Source organism: Stegostoma tigrinum, unplaced genomic scaffold (assembly GCF_030684315.1).
Source record: "Stegostoma tigrinum isolate sSteTig4 unplaced genomic scaffold, sSteTig4.hap1 scaffold_322, whole genome shotgun sequence".
Taxonomy (NCBI): domain Eukaryota; kingdom Metazoa; phylum Chordata; class Chondrichthyes; order Orectolobiformes; family Stegostomatidae; genus Stegostoma; species Stegostoma tigrinum.
In genome coordinates, this window is record NW_026728250.1 from 20,039 (window position 1) to 41,720 (window position 21,682).

The 21,682-nt window shown below is 48.7% G+C and overlaps 1 protein-coding gene across 1 annotated transcript in view; it reads left to right on the forward strand.

Moving 5' to 3' along the window:
* Window positions 1-15,333, forward strand: part of badb (BCL2 associated agonist of cell death b) — a 31,876-nt gene extending 16,543 nt beyond the window's left edge. Inside the window, exon 3 of the mRNA XM_048525176.2 lies at window positions 13,667-15,333. Within this exon, the coding sequence (XP_048381133.1) occupies window positions 13,667-13,798 (132 nt within the window). The 3' untranslated portion in view covers window positions 13,799-15,333. The remainder of the gene's footprint in view (window positions 1-13,666) is intronic.
* Window positions 15,334-21,682: the final 6,349 nt, after the last annotated feature.

Here is a 21,682-nt window from a genome sequence, read left to right on the forward strand (position 1 = left end):
CGCTAACACTAACACACGCGCATACACGCACGCTAACACTAACACACGCGCATACACGCACGCTAACACACGCGCATACACGCACGCTAACACTAACACACATGCGCATACACATGCTAACACTAACACACACACATACACACATGTTAATGCTAACACACACGCGCATACGCGCGCTAACGCTAACACACACGCATACACACATGCTAACACTACCCCACACACATGCATACACACATGCTAACACTAACACACACACATGCTAACGCTAACACTAACACACACACACATGCTAACGCTAACACACACACACATACACACATGCTAACGCTAACAGACACACGCATACACACATGCTAACGCTAACAGACACGCATACACACATGCTAACGCGCACACACACACATACTAACACGCATACACAGGCGCTAACACTAACACACACATACACACACGCTAACACTAACACGCGCATACAACACACGCTAACACTAACACACGCGCATACACACGCTAACACTAACACACGCGCATACACACACGCTAACACTAACACGCGCATACACACACGCTAACACTAACACACGCGCATACACACACGCTAACACTAACACACGCGCATACACACACGCTAACACTAACACACGCGCATACAACACATGCTAACACTAACACACGCGCATACACACATGCTAACACTAACACACATGCGCATACACATGCTAACGCTAACACTAACACACACGCTAACACTAACACACGCGCATACACACACGCTAACACTAACACACGCGCATACAACACACGCTAACACTAACACGCGCATACACACACGCTAACACTAACACGCGCATACACACACGCTAACACTAACACACGCGCATACACACACGCTAACACTAACACACACGCATACACACACGCTAACACTAACACGCGCATACACACACGCTAACACTAACACACGCGCATACACGCACGCTAACACTAACACACACGCATACACGCACGCTAACACTAACACACGCGCATACACATGCTAACACTAACACACACATACATACACACATGCTAACGCTAACACACACGTACACACGCGCTAGCACTAACACACACACATACAGACATGCTAACACTAACACACACGCATACACACATGCTAACGCTAACACACACACGCATACACACATGCTAACGCTAACACACACACACGCATACACACATGCTAACGCGCACACACGCATACACACATGCTAACGCTAACACACACACGCATACACACATGCTAACGCTAACACACACACACACGCATACACACATGCTAACGCGCACACACACGCATACACACATGCTAACGCGCGCACACGCGTACACACACTGACGCTAACACACACGCGTACACACATGCTGACGCTAACACACGCGTACACACATGCTAACGCGTACACACATGCGTACACACACGCATACACACATGCTAACGCTAACACACACACGTACACACATGCTGACGCTAACACGCACATGCTGACGCTAACACACGCACGCATACACGTGCGCTAACGCTAACACACGCACGCATACACGTGCGCTAACGCTAACACACGCACGCATACACGTGCGCTAACGCTAACACACGCACGCATACACGTGCGCTAACGCTAACACATGCACGCATACACGTGCGCTAACGCTAACACACGCACGCATACACACACGCACACGCGCTAACGCTAACACACGCACGCATACACACACGCACACGCGCTAACGCTAACACACGCACGCATGCACACGCGCTATTGCTAACACACACGCATGCACACGCGCTATTGCTAACACACACACGCATGCACACGCGCTATTGCTAACACACACACGCATACACACGCGCTATTGCTAACACACACATACACGCGCGCTAACACTAACACAGACACGCATACACACACGCTAACGCTAACACACACACATGCTAACGCTAACACACACACGCATACACACATGCTAACGCTAACACACACACGCATACACACATGCTAACGCTAACACACACACACACATACACACATGCTAACGCTAACACACACACGCATACATACATGCTAACGCTAACCCTAACACACACTCATACACGTGCGGTAACGCTTACACACACGAATACACGCGCACTAACGCTAACACACACACACACATGCACACATGCTAACGCTAACACACACGCATGCACACATGCTAACGCTAACACACACGCATGCACACATGCTAACGCTAACACACACGCATGCACACATGCTAACGCTAACACAAACGCATGCACACATGCTAACGCTAACACACACGCATGCACACATGCTAACGCTAACACACATGCTAACGCTAACACACACGCATACACACATGCTAACGCTAACACACACTCATGCACACATGCTAACGCTAACACACACATGCTAACGCTAACACATACACACATGCTAACGCTAACACATACACACGCGCTAACACACACACATACATACGCGCTAACACTAACACACATACACACATGCTAATACTAACACACGCATACACACACGCTAACACACACGTACACACGCGCTAGCACTAACACACACACATACAGACATGCTAATACTAACACACATGCATACACACATGCTAATGCTAACACACATGCTAACGCTAACACACACATACATACATGCTAACGCTAACACACACACATACACGCGCTAACACTAACACACATTCATACACGCGCACTAACACACACACGCATACACACATGCTAACACTAACACACGCATACACACGTGCTAACACTAACACACACATACACACGTGCTAACGCTAATACACACACACATACACACGTGCTAACGCTAATACACACATGCTAACGCGTACACACATGCGTACACACACGCATACACACATGCTAACGCTAACACACACACGTACACACATGCTGACGCTAACACGCACATGCTGACGCTAACACACGCACGCATACACGTGCGCTAACGCTAACACACGCACGCATACACGTGCGCTAACGCTAACACACGCACGCATACACGTGCGCTAACGCTAACACACGCACGCATACACGTGCGCTAACGCTAACACACGCACGCATACACGTGCGCTAACGCTAACACACGCACGCATACACGTGCGCTAACGCTAACACACGCACGCATACACGTGCGCTAACGCTAACACACGCACGCATACACACACGCACACACGCTAACGCTAACACACGCACGCATACACACGCGCTAACGCTAACACACGCACGCATGCACACGCGCTATTGCTAACACACGCACGCATGCACACGCGCTATTGCTAACACACACACGCATACACACGCGCTATTGCTAACACACATACACGCGCGCTAACACTAACACAGACACGCATACACACATGCTAACGCTAACACACACACATGCTAACGCTAACACACACACGCATACACACATGCTAACGCTAACACACACACACGCATACACACATGCTAACGCTAACACACACACACGCATACATACATGCTAACGCTAACCCTAACACACACTCATACACGTGCGGTAACGCTTACACACACGAATACACGCGCACTAACGCTAACACACACACGCATGCACACATGCTAACACACACACGCATGCACACATGCTAACGCTAACACACACGCATGCACACATGCTAACGCTAACACACACGCATGCACACATGCTAACGCTAACACACACGCATGCACACATGCTAACGCTAACACACACGCATGCACACATGCTAACGCTAACACACTCATGCACACATGCTAACGCTAACACACACATGCTAACGCTAACACATACACACATGCTAACGCTAACACATACACACGCGCTAAGACACACACATACATACGCGCTAACACTAACACACACATACACACATGCTAATACTAACACACGCACACACACATGCTAATGCTAACACACACATGCTAACGCTAACACACACATACATACACACATGCTAACGCTAACACACACGTACACACGCGCTAGCACTAACACACACACATACAGACATGCTAATACTAACACACACGCATACACACATGCTAATGCTAACACACATGCTAACGCTAACACACACACATACACACGCGCTAACACTAACACACAGACATGCTAACACTAACACACATTCATACACGCGCACGAACACACACACGCATACACACATGCTAACACTAACACACACGCATACACACATGCTAACACTAACACACACGCATACACACATGCTAACACTAACACACACACGCATACACATGTGCTAATGCTAATACACACACGCATACACATGTGCTAATGCTAATACACACACGCATACACACGTGCTAACGCTAATACACACACGCATACACACGTGCTAACGCTAATACACATACACATACACACGTGCTAACGCTAACACACACACATACACACGTGCTAACGCTAACACACACACATACACACGTGCTAACGCTAATACACACACATACACACGTGCTAACGCTAATACAGACACATACACACGTGCTAACGCTAATACACACATACACACGTGCTAACGCTAACACACGCATACACACATGCTAACACTAACACACACACGCATACACACGTGCTAACGCTAATACACACACACATACACACGTGCTAACGCTAACACACACGCATACACACGTGCTAACGCTAACACACACGCATACACACGTGCTAACGCTAACACACACGCATACACACGTGCTAACGCTAATACACGCATACACACGTGCTAACGCTAACACACACGCATACACACGTGCTAACGCTAACACACACGCATACACACGCGCTAACGCTAACACACACACATACACACGCGCTAACACTAACACACATACACACGCGCTAACACTAACACACATACACACGCGCTAACACTAACACATACACACATGCTAATACTAACACACACATGCATACACACATGCTAATGCTAACACACACATGCTAACGCTAACACACACACATACACACATGCTAACGCTAACACACACACGCATACACGCGCGCTAACGCTAACACACACACGCATACACACACGCTAACGCTAACACACACATGCATACACACATGCTAACAATAACACACACACGCATACACACATGCTAACGCTAACACACATGCATACACAGGCGCTAACACTAACACACACATACACACACGCTAACACTAACACACGCGCATACAACACATGCTAACACTAACACGCGCATACAACACATGCTAACACTAACACGCGCATACACACATGCTAACACTAACACACATGCGCATACACATGCTAGCGCTAACACTAACAAACACGCTAACACTAACACATGCGCATACACACACGCTAACACTAACACATGCGCATACACACACGCTAACACTAACACACGCAAACACTAACACACATGCGCATACACATGCTAACACTAACACACACGTATACACACATGCTAATGCTAACACACACGCACTAAAACTAAAACACACGCATACACACATGCTAACGCTACCACACACGCATACACACATGCTAACGATAACACACACACACGCATACACACATGCTAACGCGCGCACACACGCATACACACATACTAACGCTAACAGACACACGCGTACGCACATGCTAACGCGCACACACGCATACACACATGCTATTGCGCACACACACGCATACACACATGCTAACGCTAACACACACGCATACACAGGCGCTAACACTAACACACATGCGCATACACACACGCTAACACTAACACACGCGCAAACACTAACACACGCGCATACACGCACGCTAACACTAACACACGCGCATACACGCACGCTGACACTAACACACGCGCATACACGCACGCTAAAACTAACACACGCGCATACACGCACGCTAACACTAACACACGCGCATACACGCACGCTAACACTAACACACTCGCATACACGCACGCTAACACTAACACACGCGCATACACGCACGCTAACACTAACACACGCGCATACACGCACGCTAACACTAACACACGCGCATACACGCACGCTAACACTAACACACATGCGCATACACGCACGCTAACACTAACACACATGCGCATACACATGCTAACACTAACACACACACATACACACATGTTAATGCTAACACACACGCGCATACGCGCGCTAACGCTAACACACACGCATACACACATGCTAACACTACCCCACACACATGCATACACACATGCTAACACTAACACACACACACATGCTAACGCTAACACTAACACACACACACATGCTAACGCTAACACACACACGCATACACACATGCTAACGCTAACAGACACACGCATACACACATGCTAACGCTAACAGACACGCATACACACATGCTAACAATAACACACATACACGCATACACACATGCTAACGCGCGCACACACACATACTAACACGCATACACAGGCGCTAACACTAACACACACATACACACACGCTAACACTAACACGCGCATACAACACATGCTAACACTAACACACGCGCATACACACACGCTAACACTAACACACGCGCATACACACACGCTAACACTAACACGCGCATACACACACGCTAACACTAACACATGCGCATACACACACGCTAACACTAACACATGCGCATACACACACGCTAACACTAACACACGCAAACACTAACACACATGCGCATACACATGCTAACACTAACACACACGTATACACACATGCTAATGCTAACACACACGCACTAAAACTAAAACACACGCATACACACATGCTAATGCTACCACACACGCATACACACATGCTAACGATAACACACACACACGCATACACACATGCTAACGCGCGCACACACGCATACACACATACTAACGCTAACAGACACACGCGTACGCACATGCTAACGCGCACACACGCATACACACATGCTATTGCGCACACACACGCATACACACATGCTAACGCTAACACACACGCATACACACACGCTAACACTAACACACGCGCAAACACTAACACACGCGCATACACGCACGCTAACACTAACACACGCGCATACACGCACGCTGACACTAACACACGCGCATACACGCACGCTAACACTAACACACTCGCATACACGCACGCTAACACTAACACACGCGCATACACGCACGCTAACACTAACACACGCGCATACAACGCACGCTAACACTAACACACATGCGCATACACATGCTAACACTAACACACACACATACACACATGTTAATGCTAACACACACGCGCATACGCGCGCTAACGCTAACACACACGCATACACACATGCTAACACTACCCCACACACATGCATACACACATGCTAACACTAACACACACACACATGCTAACGCTAACACTAACACACACACACATGCTAACGCTAACACACACACGCATACACACATGCTAACGCTAACAGACACACGCATACACACATGCTAACGCTAACAGACACGCATACACACATGCTAACAATAACACACATACACGCATACACACATGCTAACGCGCGCACACACACATACTAACACGCATACACAGGCGCTAACACTAACACACACATACACACACGCTAACACTAACACGCGCATACAACACATGCTAACACTAACACACGCGCATACACACACGCTAACACTAACACACGCGCATACACACACGCTAACACTAACACACGCGCATACACACAGGCTAACACTAACACACGCGCATACAACACATGCTAACACTAACACGCGCATACACACAGGCTAACACTAACACACATGCGCATACACATGCTAACGCTAACACTAACACACACGCTAACACTAACACACGTGCATACACACACGCTAACACTAACACACGCGCATACACACACGCTAACACTAACACGCGCATACACACACGCTAACACTAACACACACGCATACACACACGCTAACACTAACACGCGCATACACGCACGCTAACACTAACACACACGCATACACGCACGCTAACACTAACACACATGCGCATACACATGCTAACACTAACACACACGCATACACACATGCTAACGCTAACACACACACGCATACACACACGCTAACGCTAACACACACACACGCATACATACATGCTAACGCGCGCACACACGCATACACACATGCTAACGCGCGCACACGCGTACACACACTGACGCTAATACACACGCGTACACACATGCTGACGCTAACACACACGCGTGTACACATGCTAACGTGTACACACATGCGTACACACACGCATACACACATGCTAACGCTAACACACACACGTACACACATGCTGACGCTAACACGCACATGCTGACGCTAACACGCACGCATACACGTGCGCTAACGCTAACACACGCACGCATACACGTGCGCTAACGCTAACACACGCACGCATACACGTGCGCTAACGCTAACACACGCACGCATACACGTGCGCTAACGCTAACACACGCACGCATACACGTGCGCTAACGCTAACACACGCACGCATACACGTGCGCTAACGCTAACACACGCACGCATACACGTGCGCTAACGCTAACACACGCACGCATACACGTGCGCTAACGCTAACACACGCACGCATACACACACGCACACGCGCTAACGCTAACACACGCACGCATGCACACGCGCTAACGCTAACACGCACGCATGCACACGCGCTATTGCTAACACACGCACGCATGCACACGCGCTATTGCTAACACACACACGCATGCACACGCGCTATTGCTAACACACACACGCATACACACGCGCTATTGCTAACACACACATACACGCGTGCTAACACTAACACAGACACGCATACACACATGCTAACGCTAACACACACACATGCTAACGCTAACACACACACGCATACACACATGCTAACGCTAACACACACACGCATACACACATGCTAACGCTAACACACACACACGCATACACACATGCTAACGCTAACACACACACACGCATACATACATGCTAACGCTAACCCTAACACACACTCATACACGTGCGCTAACGCTTACACACATGCATACACGCGTGCTAACGCTAACACACACACGCATGCACACATGCTAACACACACACGCATGCACACATGCTAACGCTAACACACACGCATGCACACATGCTAACGCTAACACACACGCATGCACACATGCTAACGCTAACACACACGCATGCACACATGCTAACGCTAACACACACGCATGCACACATGCTGACGCTAACACACACATACACGCGTACACACATGCTAACGCTAACACACACGTGTACACACATGCTTACGCGTACACACATGCTAATGCTAACACGCATACACACATGCTAATGCTAACACACACGCATACACACATGCTAACGCTAACACACACTCATGCACACATGCTAACGCTAACACATACACACATGCTAACACTAACACATACACACGCGCTAACACACACACATACATACGCGCTAACACTAACACACACATACACACATGCTAATACTAACACACGCATACACACATGCTAACACACACGTACACACGCGCTAGCACTAACACACACACATACAGACATGCTAATACTAACACACATGCATACACACATGCTAATGCTAACACACATGCTAACGCTAACACACACATACATACATGCTAACGCTAACACACACACATACACACGCGCTAACACTAACACACATTCATACACGCGCACTAACACACACACGCATACACACATGCTAACACTAACACACACGCATACACACGTGCTAACACTAACACACACGCATACACACGTGCTAACGCTAATACACACACATACACACGTGCTAACACTAACACACACACATACACACGCGCTAACACTAACACACATACACACGCGCTAACACTAACACACATACACACATGCTAATACTAACACACACATGCATACACACTTGCTAATGCTAACACACACATGCTAACGCTAACACACATACACACATGCTAACGCTAACACACACACGCATACACACACGCTAACACACATGCATACACACATGCTAACGCTAACACACACACGCATACACACATGCTAATAACACACACACGCATACACACATGCTAACGCTAACATACATGCATACACAGGCGCTAACACTAACACACACACATACACACACGCTAACACTAACACACGCGCATACAACACACACTAACACTAACACACACGCATACACACACGCTAACACTAACACACATGCGCATACACATGCTAACACTAACACACACGCATACACACATGCTAATGCTAACACACGCGCGCATACACGCGCTAAAACTAACACACACGCATACACACATGCTAACGCTACCACACACGCATACACACATGCTAACGATAACACACACACACGCATACACACATGCTAACGCGCACACACACGCATACATACATGCTAACGCTAACACACACGCATACACAGGCGCTAACACTAACACACATGCGCATACACACACGCTAACACTAACACGCGCATACACGCACGCTAACACTAACACACGCGCATACACGCACGCTAACACTAACACACGCACATACACGCACGCTAACACTAACACACATGCGCATACACACGCTAACACCAACACAAAGGCATACACACATGCTAACACTAACACACACGCTAATGCTAACACACACGCGCATACACGCGCTAACGCTAACACACACGCATACACACATGTAACGCTACCACACACATGCATACACATGCTAACACTAACACACACACGCATACACACATGCTAACGATAACACACACGCATACACACATGCTAACGCTAACACACATGCGCATACACTCATGATAACACTAACACACACATGCTAACACTAACACACTCGCATACACACATGCTAACGCTAACATAAACACACACATGCACACATGCTAACGCTAACACACACACACATACACACATGCTAACGCTAACCCTAACACACACTCATACACGCGCATTAACACACACACGCATACACGCACGCTAACACTAACACACACACATGCATACACACATGCTAACGCATACACACATGCTAACGCTAAAACACACACGCATACACACGCGCTAACGCTAAAACACACACACGCATACACACGCGCTAACGCTAAAACACACACACGCGCTAACGCTAAAACACACACACGCGCTAACGCTAAAACACACACACGCGCTAACGCTAACACACACGCGCTAACGCTAACACACACGCATACACACGTGCTAACGCTAACCCTAACACACACTCATACACGTGCGCTAACGCTAACACACACACACACGCGCTAACACTAACACACACGCATACACACATGCTAATACTAACACACACGCATACACACATGCTAACGCTAACACACACACGCGCTAACACTAACACACATTCATACACGCACACTAACACACACATGCATACACACGTGCTAACACTAACACACACGCATACACACGTGCTAACACTAACACACACACGCATACACACGTGCTAACACTAACACACACACGCATACACACGTGCTAACACTAATACACACGCATACACACGTGCTAACACTAACACACACATGCATACACACATGCTAACACTAACACGCATACACACATGCTAACACTAACACGCATACACACATGCTAACACTAACACGCATACACACGTGCTAACACTAACACACGCATACACACGTGCTAACGCTAACACACGCATACACACGTGCTAACGCTAACACACGTGCTAACGCTAACACACGCATACACACGTGCTAACGCTAACACACACGCATACACACGTGCTAACGCTAACACACACGCATACACTCGTGCTAACGCTAACACACACGCATACACACGTGCTAACGCTAACACACACGCTTACACACGTGCTAACGCTAACACACACGCTTACACACGTGCTAACGCTAACACACACGCATACACACGTGCTAACGCTAACACACACGCATACACACGTGCTAACGCTAATACACACGCATACACACGTGCTAACGCTAATACACACGCATACACACGTGCTAACACTAACACACGTGCATATATACACACGCTAACACTCATGCATGCGCACATATATATACGACACACATGCTAACACTAACACACACATACACGCGCGCTAACACTAACACACACGCATACACACGCGCTAACGCTAACAGACACTCATACACACGTGCTAACACTAACAGACACTCATACACGCGTGCTAACGCTAACACACTCATACACGCGTGCTAACGCTAACACACACGCATACACGTGCGCTAACACTAACACATACGCTAACACTAACACACACGCATACACACATGCTAACACTAACACACACGCATACACACATGCTAACACTAACACACACTCATACACACACGCTAACACTAACACGCGCATATATACACACGCGCATATATACACACGCACTAACACACACGCTAACACTCATGCATGCGCACATATATATACGTACACACATGCTAACACTAACACACACGCATACACACGCGCTAACACTAACACACACACGCATACACACATGCTAACACTAACACACTCATATATAACATATACAGGCGTACCAACACTAACATGTACATATACACACACACATGTACATATACACGCATGCACGTGCACACACTGCAGTGTGGGAATGACCCCGATCATCTGTTTCTCACGCTGTCGGTTGAGGGATAAATACTGCCTTCAGAACCTTGGGGAGACCGCCCCCCCCCCCCCCCCCCCCCTCACTCTTCATCCAGTAGTCGCCACTGGACCTTTTACGCGCACACGCCCATGCACATACAGCACTGTCACCCACCCACCCTCACCACGACAGGGCAGACAGTCTCAGTTTAGTGTCTCACAAGGAAGTCCTTCCATCCCCGAGGTGTGGGAGCCTGGATTGTCCTGACTGTGTAGATGCAGAGACTGAGTCTGAGTCTGCGTGCGCGCGAGTCGGTGTGTGCGTGTGAGAGAGAGACATAGAGAGAAATCAACAGGCAGACATAGTGACAGGCAGACTGATAAACACACAGAATATGCAACAGAACGACTGCCTAGACAGGCAACTGTGTGTGTGTGTGTGTGAGACAGACAGGCAGAGAAAGCATGTGACAGGCAGACTGACTGACGTTGCAGGGAGACAGGCAGATGGACAGAAGTAGCCTTTTGGTGGTGGAGAGAGAGAGACCTGTCACTGACAGCGTGACTGGGATCTCTTTAACATGTTGCCCAGAGGGAGACCCTCTGAATGGCTTGGTTTGGAACTGGGAGGGGTTGAGGGTGAGGCAAAGGAGGGGAGGGTGCAGTGGGATGAGGGGGTGGAGGGTGGTGGTAGAGTCAGGGGGTGTAGCTGTGCTGAGGTGGGTGGTGGGTTGGCGTTGGTGGGGGGGGAGTCGGTATTGCTGGTGGGGTTAGTGGTGGAGGGGGGGGGGTTGCCGTTGAGGTTTCAGTTCAGTGACGGACCCCCGTTTGCACCCCCCCACCCCCCCCCACAGCGGCTGCCCACGTCTAGAAGTGCTGGAGCCCTCATCACCAGGGTCTGTCGGAGGGTGATGTACATCTTTCCTGGAAAGGCCCGACCTGACCCCTGCTGTGACCTTCCGGAACCATCCGCCGGCTCGAATTGACAGCAGAGGTCTAACACAGGGGAGCAATCGGTGAGGGTTGGGGTTGGGGGGCGCGGGGAGGTGCTGTTTCCTCACCCCCCAACCCCCCGTGTGGCTGAGCTCACGGTTCTGGGACGATGTCGGCGCTAAACTCTCCATCTGAACAAAAACTCGAAGAGAACAGGGCATTTCTGTTAACTTTATCAGGAATCTTCTCCTTCCCTGCTCAACCCCTTTTTGGCGAAATGATGCCGAGCTTGGAGATGGAGCTCTGCCTGCGGTCTATCCCGCGCCATATCCCGGGAATTGCGTACAGCAACAAAAACGGCATTGCTCCCGGGATGGAGAGCAGCCCAGATCCCAGCATTCACCCCTTCCCAGCATTCACCCCTTCCCACATCTCCCCCCTCCCCCACATCTTCCCCCACCCTCCCACACCCCCCTGCCCTCCCACTCCCACCCTCCAACATCCCTGTCCCTCCCACAACCCCCTCCATCCCTCCATATCACCCTCCATCCCTCCATATCACCCTCCCTCCCAGACCGACGCTCAGTCGCAGCGGTGTGTACCATCAACAAGATACACTGCAGAAATTCACCAAGGGTCATGGGAAATCGGATGCCACTCGGTCCCTCGAACCTGCTACCCCCACGCTGTAGGATAGCAGCTGATCATCCAACTCAGTCCCCTGTTCCCGCTTTCTCCCCGTCCAATCCCCACATACCCATCGGTCCCTTTATCCCTTAGATCTACTTCCATCTCTGTCTCAAAAACATTCAATGTTTCGCCCTAAACTGCTTTCTGTGATGGAGAATCCCACAGGTACCACCGCCCCCTACTCTGTGGGGTGGGGGGGGTAGACATTTCTCCTCAGCTCAGTCTGGTACAGCCCACACTGTGCCCTCAGACTGTGACCCCCCTCGCCCCCAGTTCTGGGATCCCCCTCTGGCTCATCGGGAATGCCCTGCCTGTGTTTACCCTATCTGTTCCTCAGGCAGCATCTTCCAAACCCACCACCCACTTCCATCCGGAAGGACAAGGGGCAGCAAGTACATGGGAACAGCACCCCCTGCACATTCCCCTCCAAGCCCCTCACCATCCCAACTTGGGAACATATCCCTGTTCCTTCGGTGTCGCTGGGTCAGAATTCCTTCCCTAAGGACATTATGTGTGTCCCCTGCCTGCCTTGTTTCACATTCCCCGTTCCGTCATTAAACATATCGACAGAATTCCTCTTGACACCTCCCTGTGGGAGTGAATCCCACATTTTTCCCACTCTCTAAGGAGGGGGTGGGAGAGAACATTCCTTCTGAAATTCCCATTGTGTTTATTCAACACAGTCTGTCTGATATCAGCGTGTACCCCCTGGGAGTGGTTCCCGGCATCGAAGTACCCTTCGTTTTAAATACTCAGTGAGCATCACCCTGGGCCTTCCCCCTTTTGAGAGGGAGCATCCTGGCTTGGGGTTGTCTGTTATCAAGCACGGGAATGCTGCTATGCTCGGTAACTCCGAGTGCGGGATACGGGGGTGGGGGGACTGTACTCGGTAACTCCGAGTGTGGGATATGGGGGTGGGGGGGGAAGGGACTGTGCTCGGTAACTCCGAGTGTGGGATATGGGGGTGGGGGGGGAAGGGACTGTGCTCAGTAACTCCGAGTGTGGGATATGGGGGGGAAGGGACCGTGCTCGGTAACTCCGAGTGCGGGATACAGGGGTGGGGGGACTGTACTTGGCAACTCCGAGTGTGGGATACGGTTTTCCAACGCACAACGCCTTTTAAACCTGTGGGGTATTTAATACTGTGAGGGGTTTTGGGAGCTGCTAATGGCAGAGAGATTGTGTCGAATGCAGGCTCACTGCTGGGGCTTCTGCCTGCAGTCCCAGTACCCCTCACACCACATCCTGACTTAACTGGATTTTGCAACGTTTGATTGGTGCCGAGGGGTGGCAGGAATATCAATGGTGCTAGCTTTCTTTTGTGGGTTACTTCTTAACTAAAGACACAATACTGCAGTCGCTCTCAGTTGGCAGGTTCTTTCCACCCTGAGCCTACTCTAGATCTGTCTGAACGCAACAGTCCAAGCAACTGGGGTGGGAGAGGTAGTTGCTTGTGTGATGGGATGCCTCATGCCCTCAAGGGAGGGCAACAGATTCAATTCAAGGACTGAATCTTCCTGTGCGACGGTTTGGCGTGTGTTCGTGGGGGCGGAAGGCGATCAACAATGAATGAAATGGTTCAAAACGAGTGATTGGTGAAGGAATTCACGTGCTGTTTACCAATTGTCACACTGGCCTACGTCATGAAGTTTTTTAAGTGGACTTAACTGAATGCCTTGCTCTAACCAAGCTACAGAGTTGAAATAAATATAAAGGAACTAAATTTAATAAATCTTAATCATTTTGAAAAAAAAAGAATGTTCTTGTGTGCATGTTTTCCCAGCAAAGTAAATTAGAAGCTGAGAAAGTGTCAGTTTATATGCAGAGGATGTGGCGGGGGGGGGGCGGTGAGCGCGTAGAACGCATGGGGAGAGCAAGTCAGGAGTAAATGATAGGTGGGGATAGAGCCTCAAAGAGACAGCACAACAGTCAAGGGAGTGGATGACCTTCAGTGGGGACTGTTAGCGGCTAACAATGGGTTGTGTGTAACAGCAGACCATGTGATATGGGACATGTGAGAGCTTGAACACAATATGGAGTCCTGAGGGTCCCAGAGCGGAAAATGGGATGTTGTTCTTCCAGCTTGCACTGTAGCAAGCCTGAGAGAGAGATGCTGGAAGGGGAACGGGGCTGGTGTGTTGGAGGTTGTCTGTTTGTGGGAGACACAGAATCTTTTTACATCGTTGATTTAGAGATAAGCTCTCTCGATCATGCACACCAGGAAGGGCTAGTTCCTGTGTGGTGTAGTGCAAATGCAGATTCCTGAGATGCTGCGTGGCCTGCTGTGTTCATCCAGCTTCACATTTTATTATCTTGGATTCTCCAGCAACTGCAGTTCCCATTATCTCTTCCCATATTATCGTGGGTTTTTCCCCCGGACTCCATCTTCCCACCTACTGAGCTACAAACTAATAGGGCTCAAGTTTCATTCAGGTAATATTTAAGACTATTTGATATTTGGGAAGGAAGGGGCAGCTCAGTGGTTAACACTGCAGCCTCACAGCGCCAGGGACCCAGGTTTGATTCCAGCCTCAGGTGACTGTCTGTGTGGAGTTTGCACATTCTCCCCGTGTCTGCGTGGATTTCCTCCGGGTGCTCCGGTTTCCTCCCACAGTCCAAAGATGCACAGGTTAGGGTGCATTGGCTGTGCTAAGTTGTCACATAGTGTATATAGGCCAGGTGAGTTAGCCGTAGTGAGTCTGGTTGGGATGCCTGAAGGGCCGAATTGCCTGCTTCAACACAGTAGGGATTCTACGATGGAAAGCTTGGAAAAGTTAGTAGGAGAAACTGTGATAGTTAAGGACCACAGACAGTATAAAGGAGAGAGATCAGGGAACTGTTTGTAATCCTTGCTGACAGTAACTAGATGGTAGGTTTGCAGGAAGAAAAGCTCAGCTATTGGGGGTAAGAAACAGGGATACTTGGAGATGAACTTAATCCACACGTAGATCAGATAAATCCTGTACATCCGCCCCATATGTGGATGATGTCACCATTATCTGCTTCGACCCACCTCAGGGTCCAAGGTAAATTGAAGAAACAGCGAGGCCGTGTTCTTTGGGAACTGGGCCATCCGATCTTTCATTCCCTTCACCGTCAGGACAGACGACCCAAAGATGCTGGGGATATGGTTCGGAGGGGTGGGAGCATGTGCAAAGGCTTGGGAGGAGTGTGTCACCAAAGTGGGTGGATGGGAGCACCGCTGGCTCTCCACTGCAAGTAAAAACCTGGTCACCAGGTCTCAGGCTCGCTCCCTGTGCTTATATGTGGGACAAGTCTGGCCTTTTCCCCAAACCTGCACTGTTGCAGTCTCCCAATTGGGGGTCAAAGATAGTCCGTGAGAGCAGGGACACCATGCACAAAGCTCTGGAATGAGGGAGTGTCACTATATACTGAGGTTGTACCTGTCCCCAGCGTTGGGAACATTGAAGATTACAGCACAGTATAGGCCCTTCGGCCCTCAACGTTGCGCCGACCTGTGAAACCATCTAACCTACACTATTCCATTATCATCCCTATGTTTATCCAATGACTATTCAAATGCTCTTAAAGTTGGCGAGTCTATACCGTCGCACGTAGGGCTTTCCATTCCCTTACTACTCTCTGAGTAAAGAACCTACCTCTGACATCTGTCCTATATCTACCATCCCTCAATTTAAAGCTATGTCCCCTCGTGCTAGCCATCACCATCCAAGGAAAAAGGCTCTCACTGTCCACCCTATCTAATCCTCAGAGCATCTTGTATGTCTGTATTAAATCGCCTCTTAACGTTCTTCTCTCCAATGAAAATAGAACATTGTCTGGGTCTCTGGATTAACAGGCCAGTGATAATACCACTAGGCCTCTGCCTCCCCACTGACATGGTGAGGGTGGATCCTGTCGTGTGGTTCCTTGAGCAGACTGTCCTCACCAGAGGTTTCCGACGAGTGCTGTAACATCACTTTAGGTGGTGAGGCCCATCAGATCCTTTATGCACGCCTGGTCACTCTGTGCCATGGAACACTGCCCTCAAAGAGGCTGTGGGCTTGATGACGGGGGTTGGGGTGTGTGTTTCAACCGTCACACGTCTCCTGCTGGAATGTGCCTTCGTAAAGGAAGTCTGCAGAAAGATGTAACAGTTTTTGTTGAGGTTCATCCTGAGCAGCCCCATATGGTCTGCTCCCCAGGATGCACACCGAGACAAACATCGACTGCACCTGGAGGACCATCAGCTCTTTGGCCTGCCCCAAACTCACTGGTCTTCGAGTGTAAAGAGTTGTCCTAGACCGAACGTTGCAGCCTGGCACACCCGAAGGTCCAGACCTACCTGCTGGGGGACACACTACAGGTTGGAGAGCTGCACCAAGGTGCAGTGTGGGGAAGGACCACCACGTAGGGTCTCTCCTCCAAAGTATAACAAGGTTCCTTCAGTTGTCCCTCCTGATGTCTCAAAATGAACATAAGTAGTTTCCTACAGGAGTAGAAATTGCTCTTTCTTTCTGCAACTATAGAGGAGCTGGGGAACAAAGTTTTAAGATAACAAAGCGTGGAGCTGGATGAACACAGCAGGCCAAGCAGCATCTTAGGAGCACAAAACATGATGTTTCAGGCTTTTCTGTAGAAAAATAAAAAAATAGGCTTGCAAAGTCAAGCATTATAGTCCAGTTGTAAGCCAAGGAGCTGCAGACACTCTAAGCTGGGCTTTGGGTCAGTCTCCCGTACACTGGGCTACGTCCCACTCAAACTCACCAGCTGCTGCTGACCACCACGGGCAATGCCAGGCTTTACTACTGCTCACAGCGTCCTTGCTGACCACCTTCCAGGATTGCGCTGGGTATCCGATGCTGCTTCTACAGTCAAGCTTTTTGCCAAAAGGAAAGAAAAACACGAAGAAAGAGAGAGGGAAGCAGATGAATGGGACAAGATCTGGGATCGAGAGCCTGGACGTTGCTTACTCTGCTGCCACCATCTTGAGAGATGGGCTCATAGGTAATGGAGGTCAATGGAGTTCAAGAGTATTGAAACAAAAGAAAGCATAATTCCATAAAGAAATTGGACAGAATATTTCAAAAATCATTTTTCTTACGTAGTAATTCATGGTTACACCAGCTTTTATTGCCCAGAGGATTGTATAGAGTTAACCAGATTAGCTACTGGCCCGGAGTCATACGGACCCCAAACCTGGTAGATTGCAAATTTCAAAAACAAAAACAAAGTTGCTGGAAAAGCTCAGCAGATCTGGCAGCACCTGAGAGAAAGAAAACGGTTAATATTTCAGTTCCGGTGACCCTTCCTCAGAACTGACAGCAAATTTCTTTCCGTAAAGGATATTAGTGAACAAGATGGGTTATAAAAACAAATCACAACAGACTGTGATTACACCGACAGTCATTAATCTAGGTTTTAGTCCCCCAATCCTGATGGCCCTCACCTTAGGGGTATAAATGGCTGCTGAGATAACAAAGGCGTTAATTTTAAATATCCAGGATTCCAGAGAGGTCCCATCAGACTGGAAAGGAGCAAATGTGACTCTTCTACTGAAGGAAGGGGTGAGGCAGGAAACAGTAAGTGCTGGAATCAATTATTAAGGAGATTATAACAGTGCACTTAAGAAAATCTTTAGTGCCATCAGGAACTGACTGGTAATATGGGTAAAGTGGAAGCTGTGGGCGTACATTTGATGCGGTTAGTGTGTAAAATAACAGCATATTCTGTGGGGGAATGGGGCAAATTGCATGCAGAGGATGGGCATAAATGGGTCGCTTTACAGGTTGGAACAAGTGTTTCCGGGATCATTGCTGGTTGAAGCCCCAAATGCTTTCCTGCCTAAGTCACTGACATGAATGAAGAAAACATATAGATATTTTTGAATCAATTTGTCCATCGGTGTTATGACACAGCCATGGAGCAAGTAGGACTCGGGAATCTGGACCTTCTGAAGTCTGGAACACAAGAGCCTGCTAGGATACAAATATAGGGTTGTTAAATTTGCCACTGATAGATGCAAATTAACAGGCGGTCTTTTGACGCCTTGAGACGGTTATACCGTTCCATAAAATAATTGTTTATCTCAAATGCCAATAACCTTTAGCAACTCTAACCAAAATCTACCTCTGCCTTAAAAGTATACAATGACTGTACCTCCTAAGACCGAGTTCCCCAAACTGACACAACCCACAGAAGAAAAACAAATTCTCACCTCTCTCTCTCTCCTTGAAGGACAATGCCTCATTTTTAAAAGCAACTATGGACTGGCCGAACCCACAAACACAAACAGGCTTACCTCCACTACTCCAGAAATTGTAGCTGTCCATCGACTCACAACTCATGCTTCCAAACTCCAGAGAAAATAAGCTGCGTCCGGCCAGTCTTCGCCTGCTAGGCGACTCACTCACTCCAAAAGTAAACTGTTCACACCTTCCTTTAATAGGGAGGCCAACTTTGCAATGTTCAAGATGTGGTTTCACCTGTGCCCTCTATAATCGAATGGTACCTTTTGCAATAAAGGACATTATTCCACTAACCACCTTACATACCAATTTAAACTACTATCTGCAAATTTGTGGGGTGGGCTTGTTCACTTTTTTAAAAATCTCTGATTGGTTCCTTTTCTAGATTTAGCATTTTTTTTAAAAAAGTTCTCTTTTCTATCTACTTACCTTGTGGACAGTGACAGCGGCAGTATCGGGCTCATTCGACTTGGTACAAGGCAGTAGCTGGGAACCCGATCAAGGGCTCTGGGGGAAGTTCTCGATGTCCAGCCTATAGGCCGAGGATGAACGCACAAACCAGACAAGGCCGAGGCCTGGCATAGACATCAGCTGCATCAGGCCTATGCCAGTTGGAGATCCAACGTGGTGACAGAAGTTGTCCGACATCCACAGTCATAAACCAGAGTGGAGAGAGCGCGCCAAAGTGCAGGAGATCGATACATAGTAGGAACTGCAGTCCCACCATGGCTATTCACTTAAAACAGCAACGCTGAACTTTTAGCTTTTCTTTTACATATTACACTGCTTAGCTTTGTTCCTTCTTTCTGCTTTGTTCTTGATTCTTCATCCCTAGGTACTCTTACCGACAATCGCACTGTGCTATGGCGACATTGAAAACTCTTCACAGTACTCCTGTCCCTGAGTATACAAGACAAAGTCTACATCTGAACGGGTAGTGCAGCAAGTTTGAGACAGGGCTGGTACAGGCAGTGGCCACTGAGCTGGCAGATGGAGTGTTACACGAGAATGTGGATTTGCCCACTTTGACATGGGCAG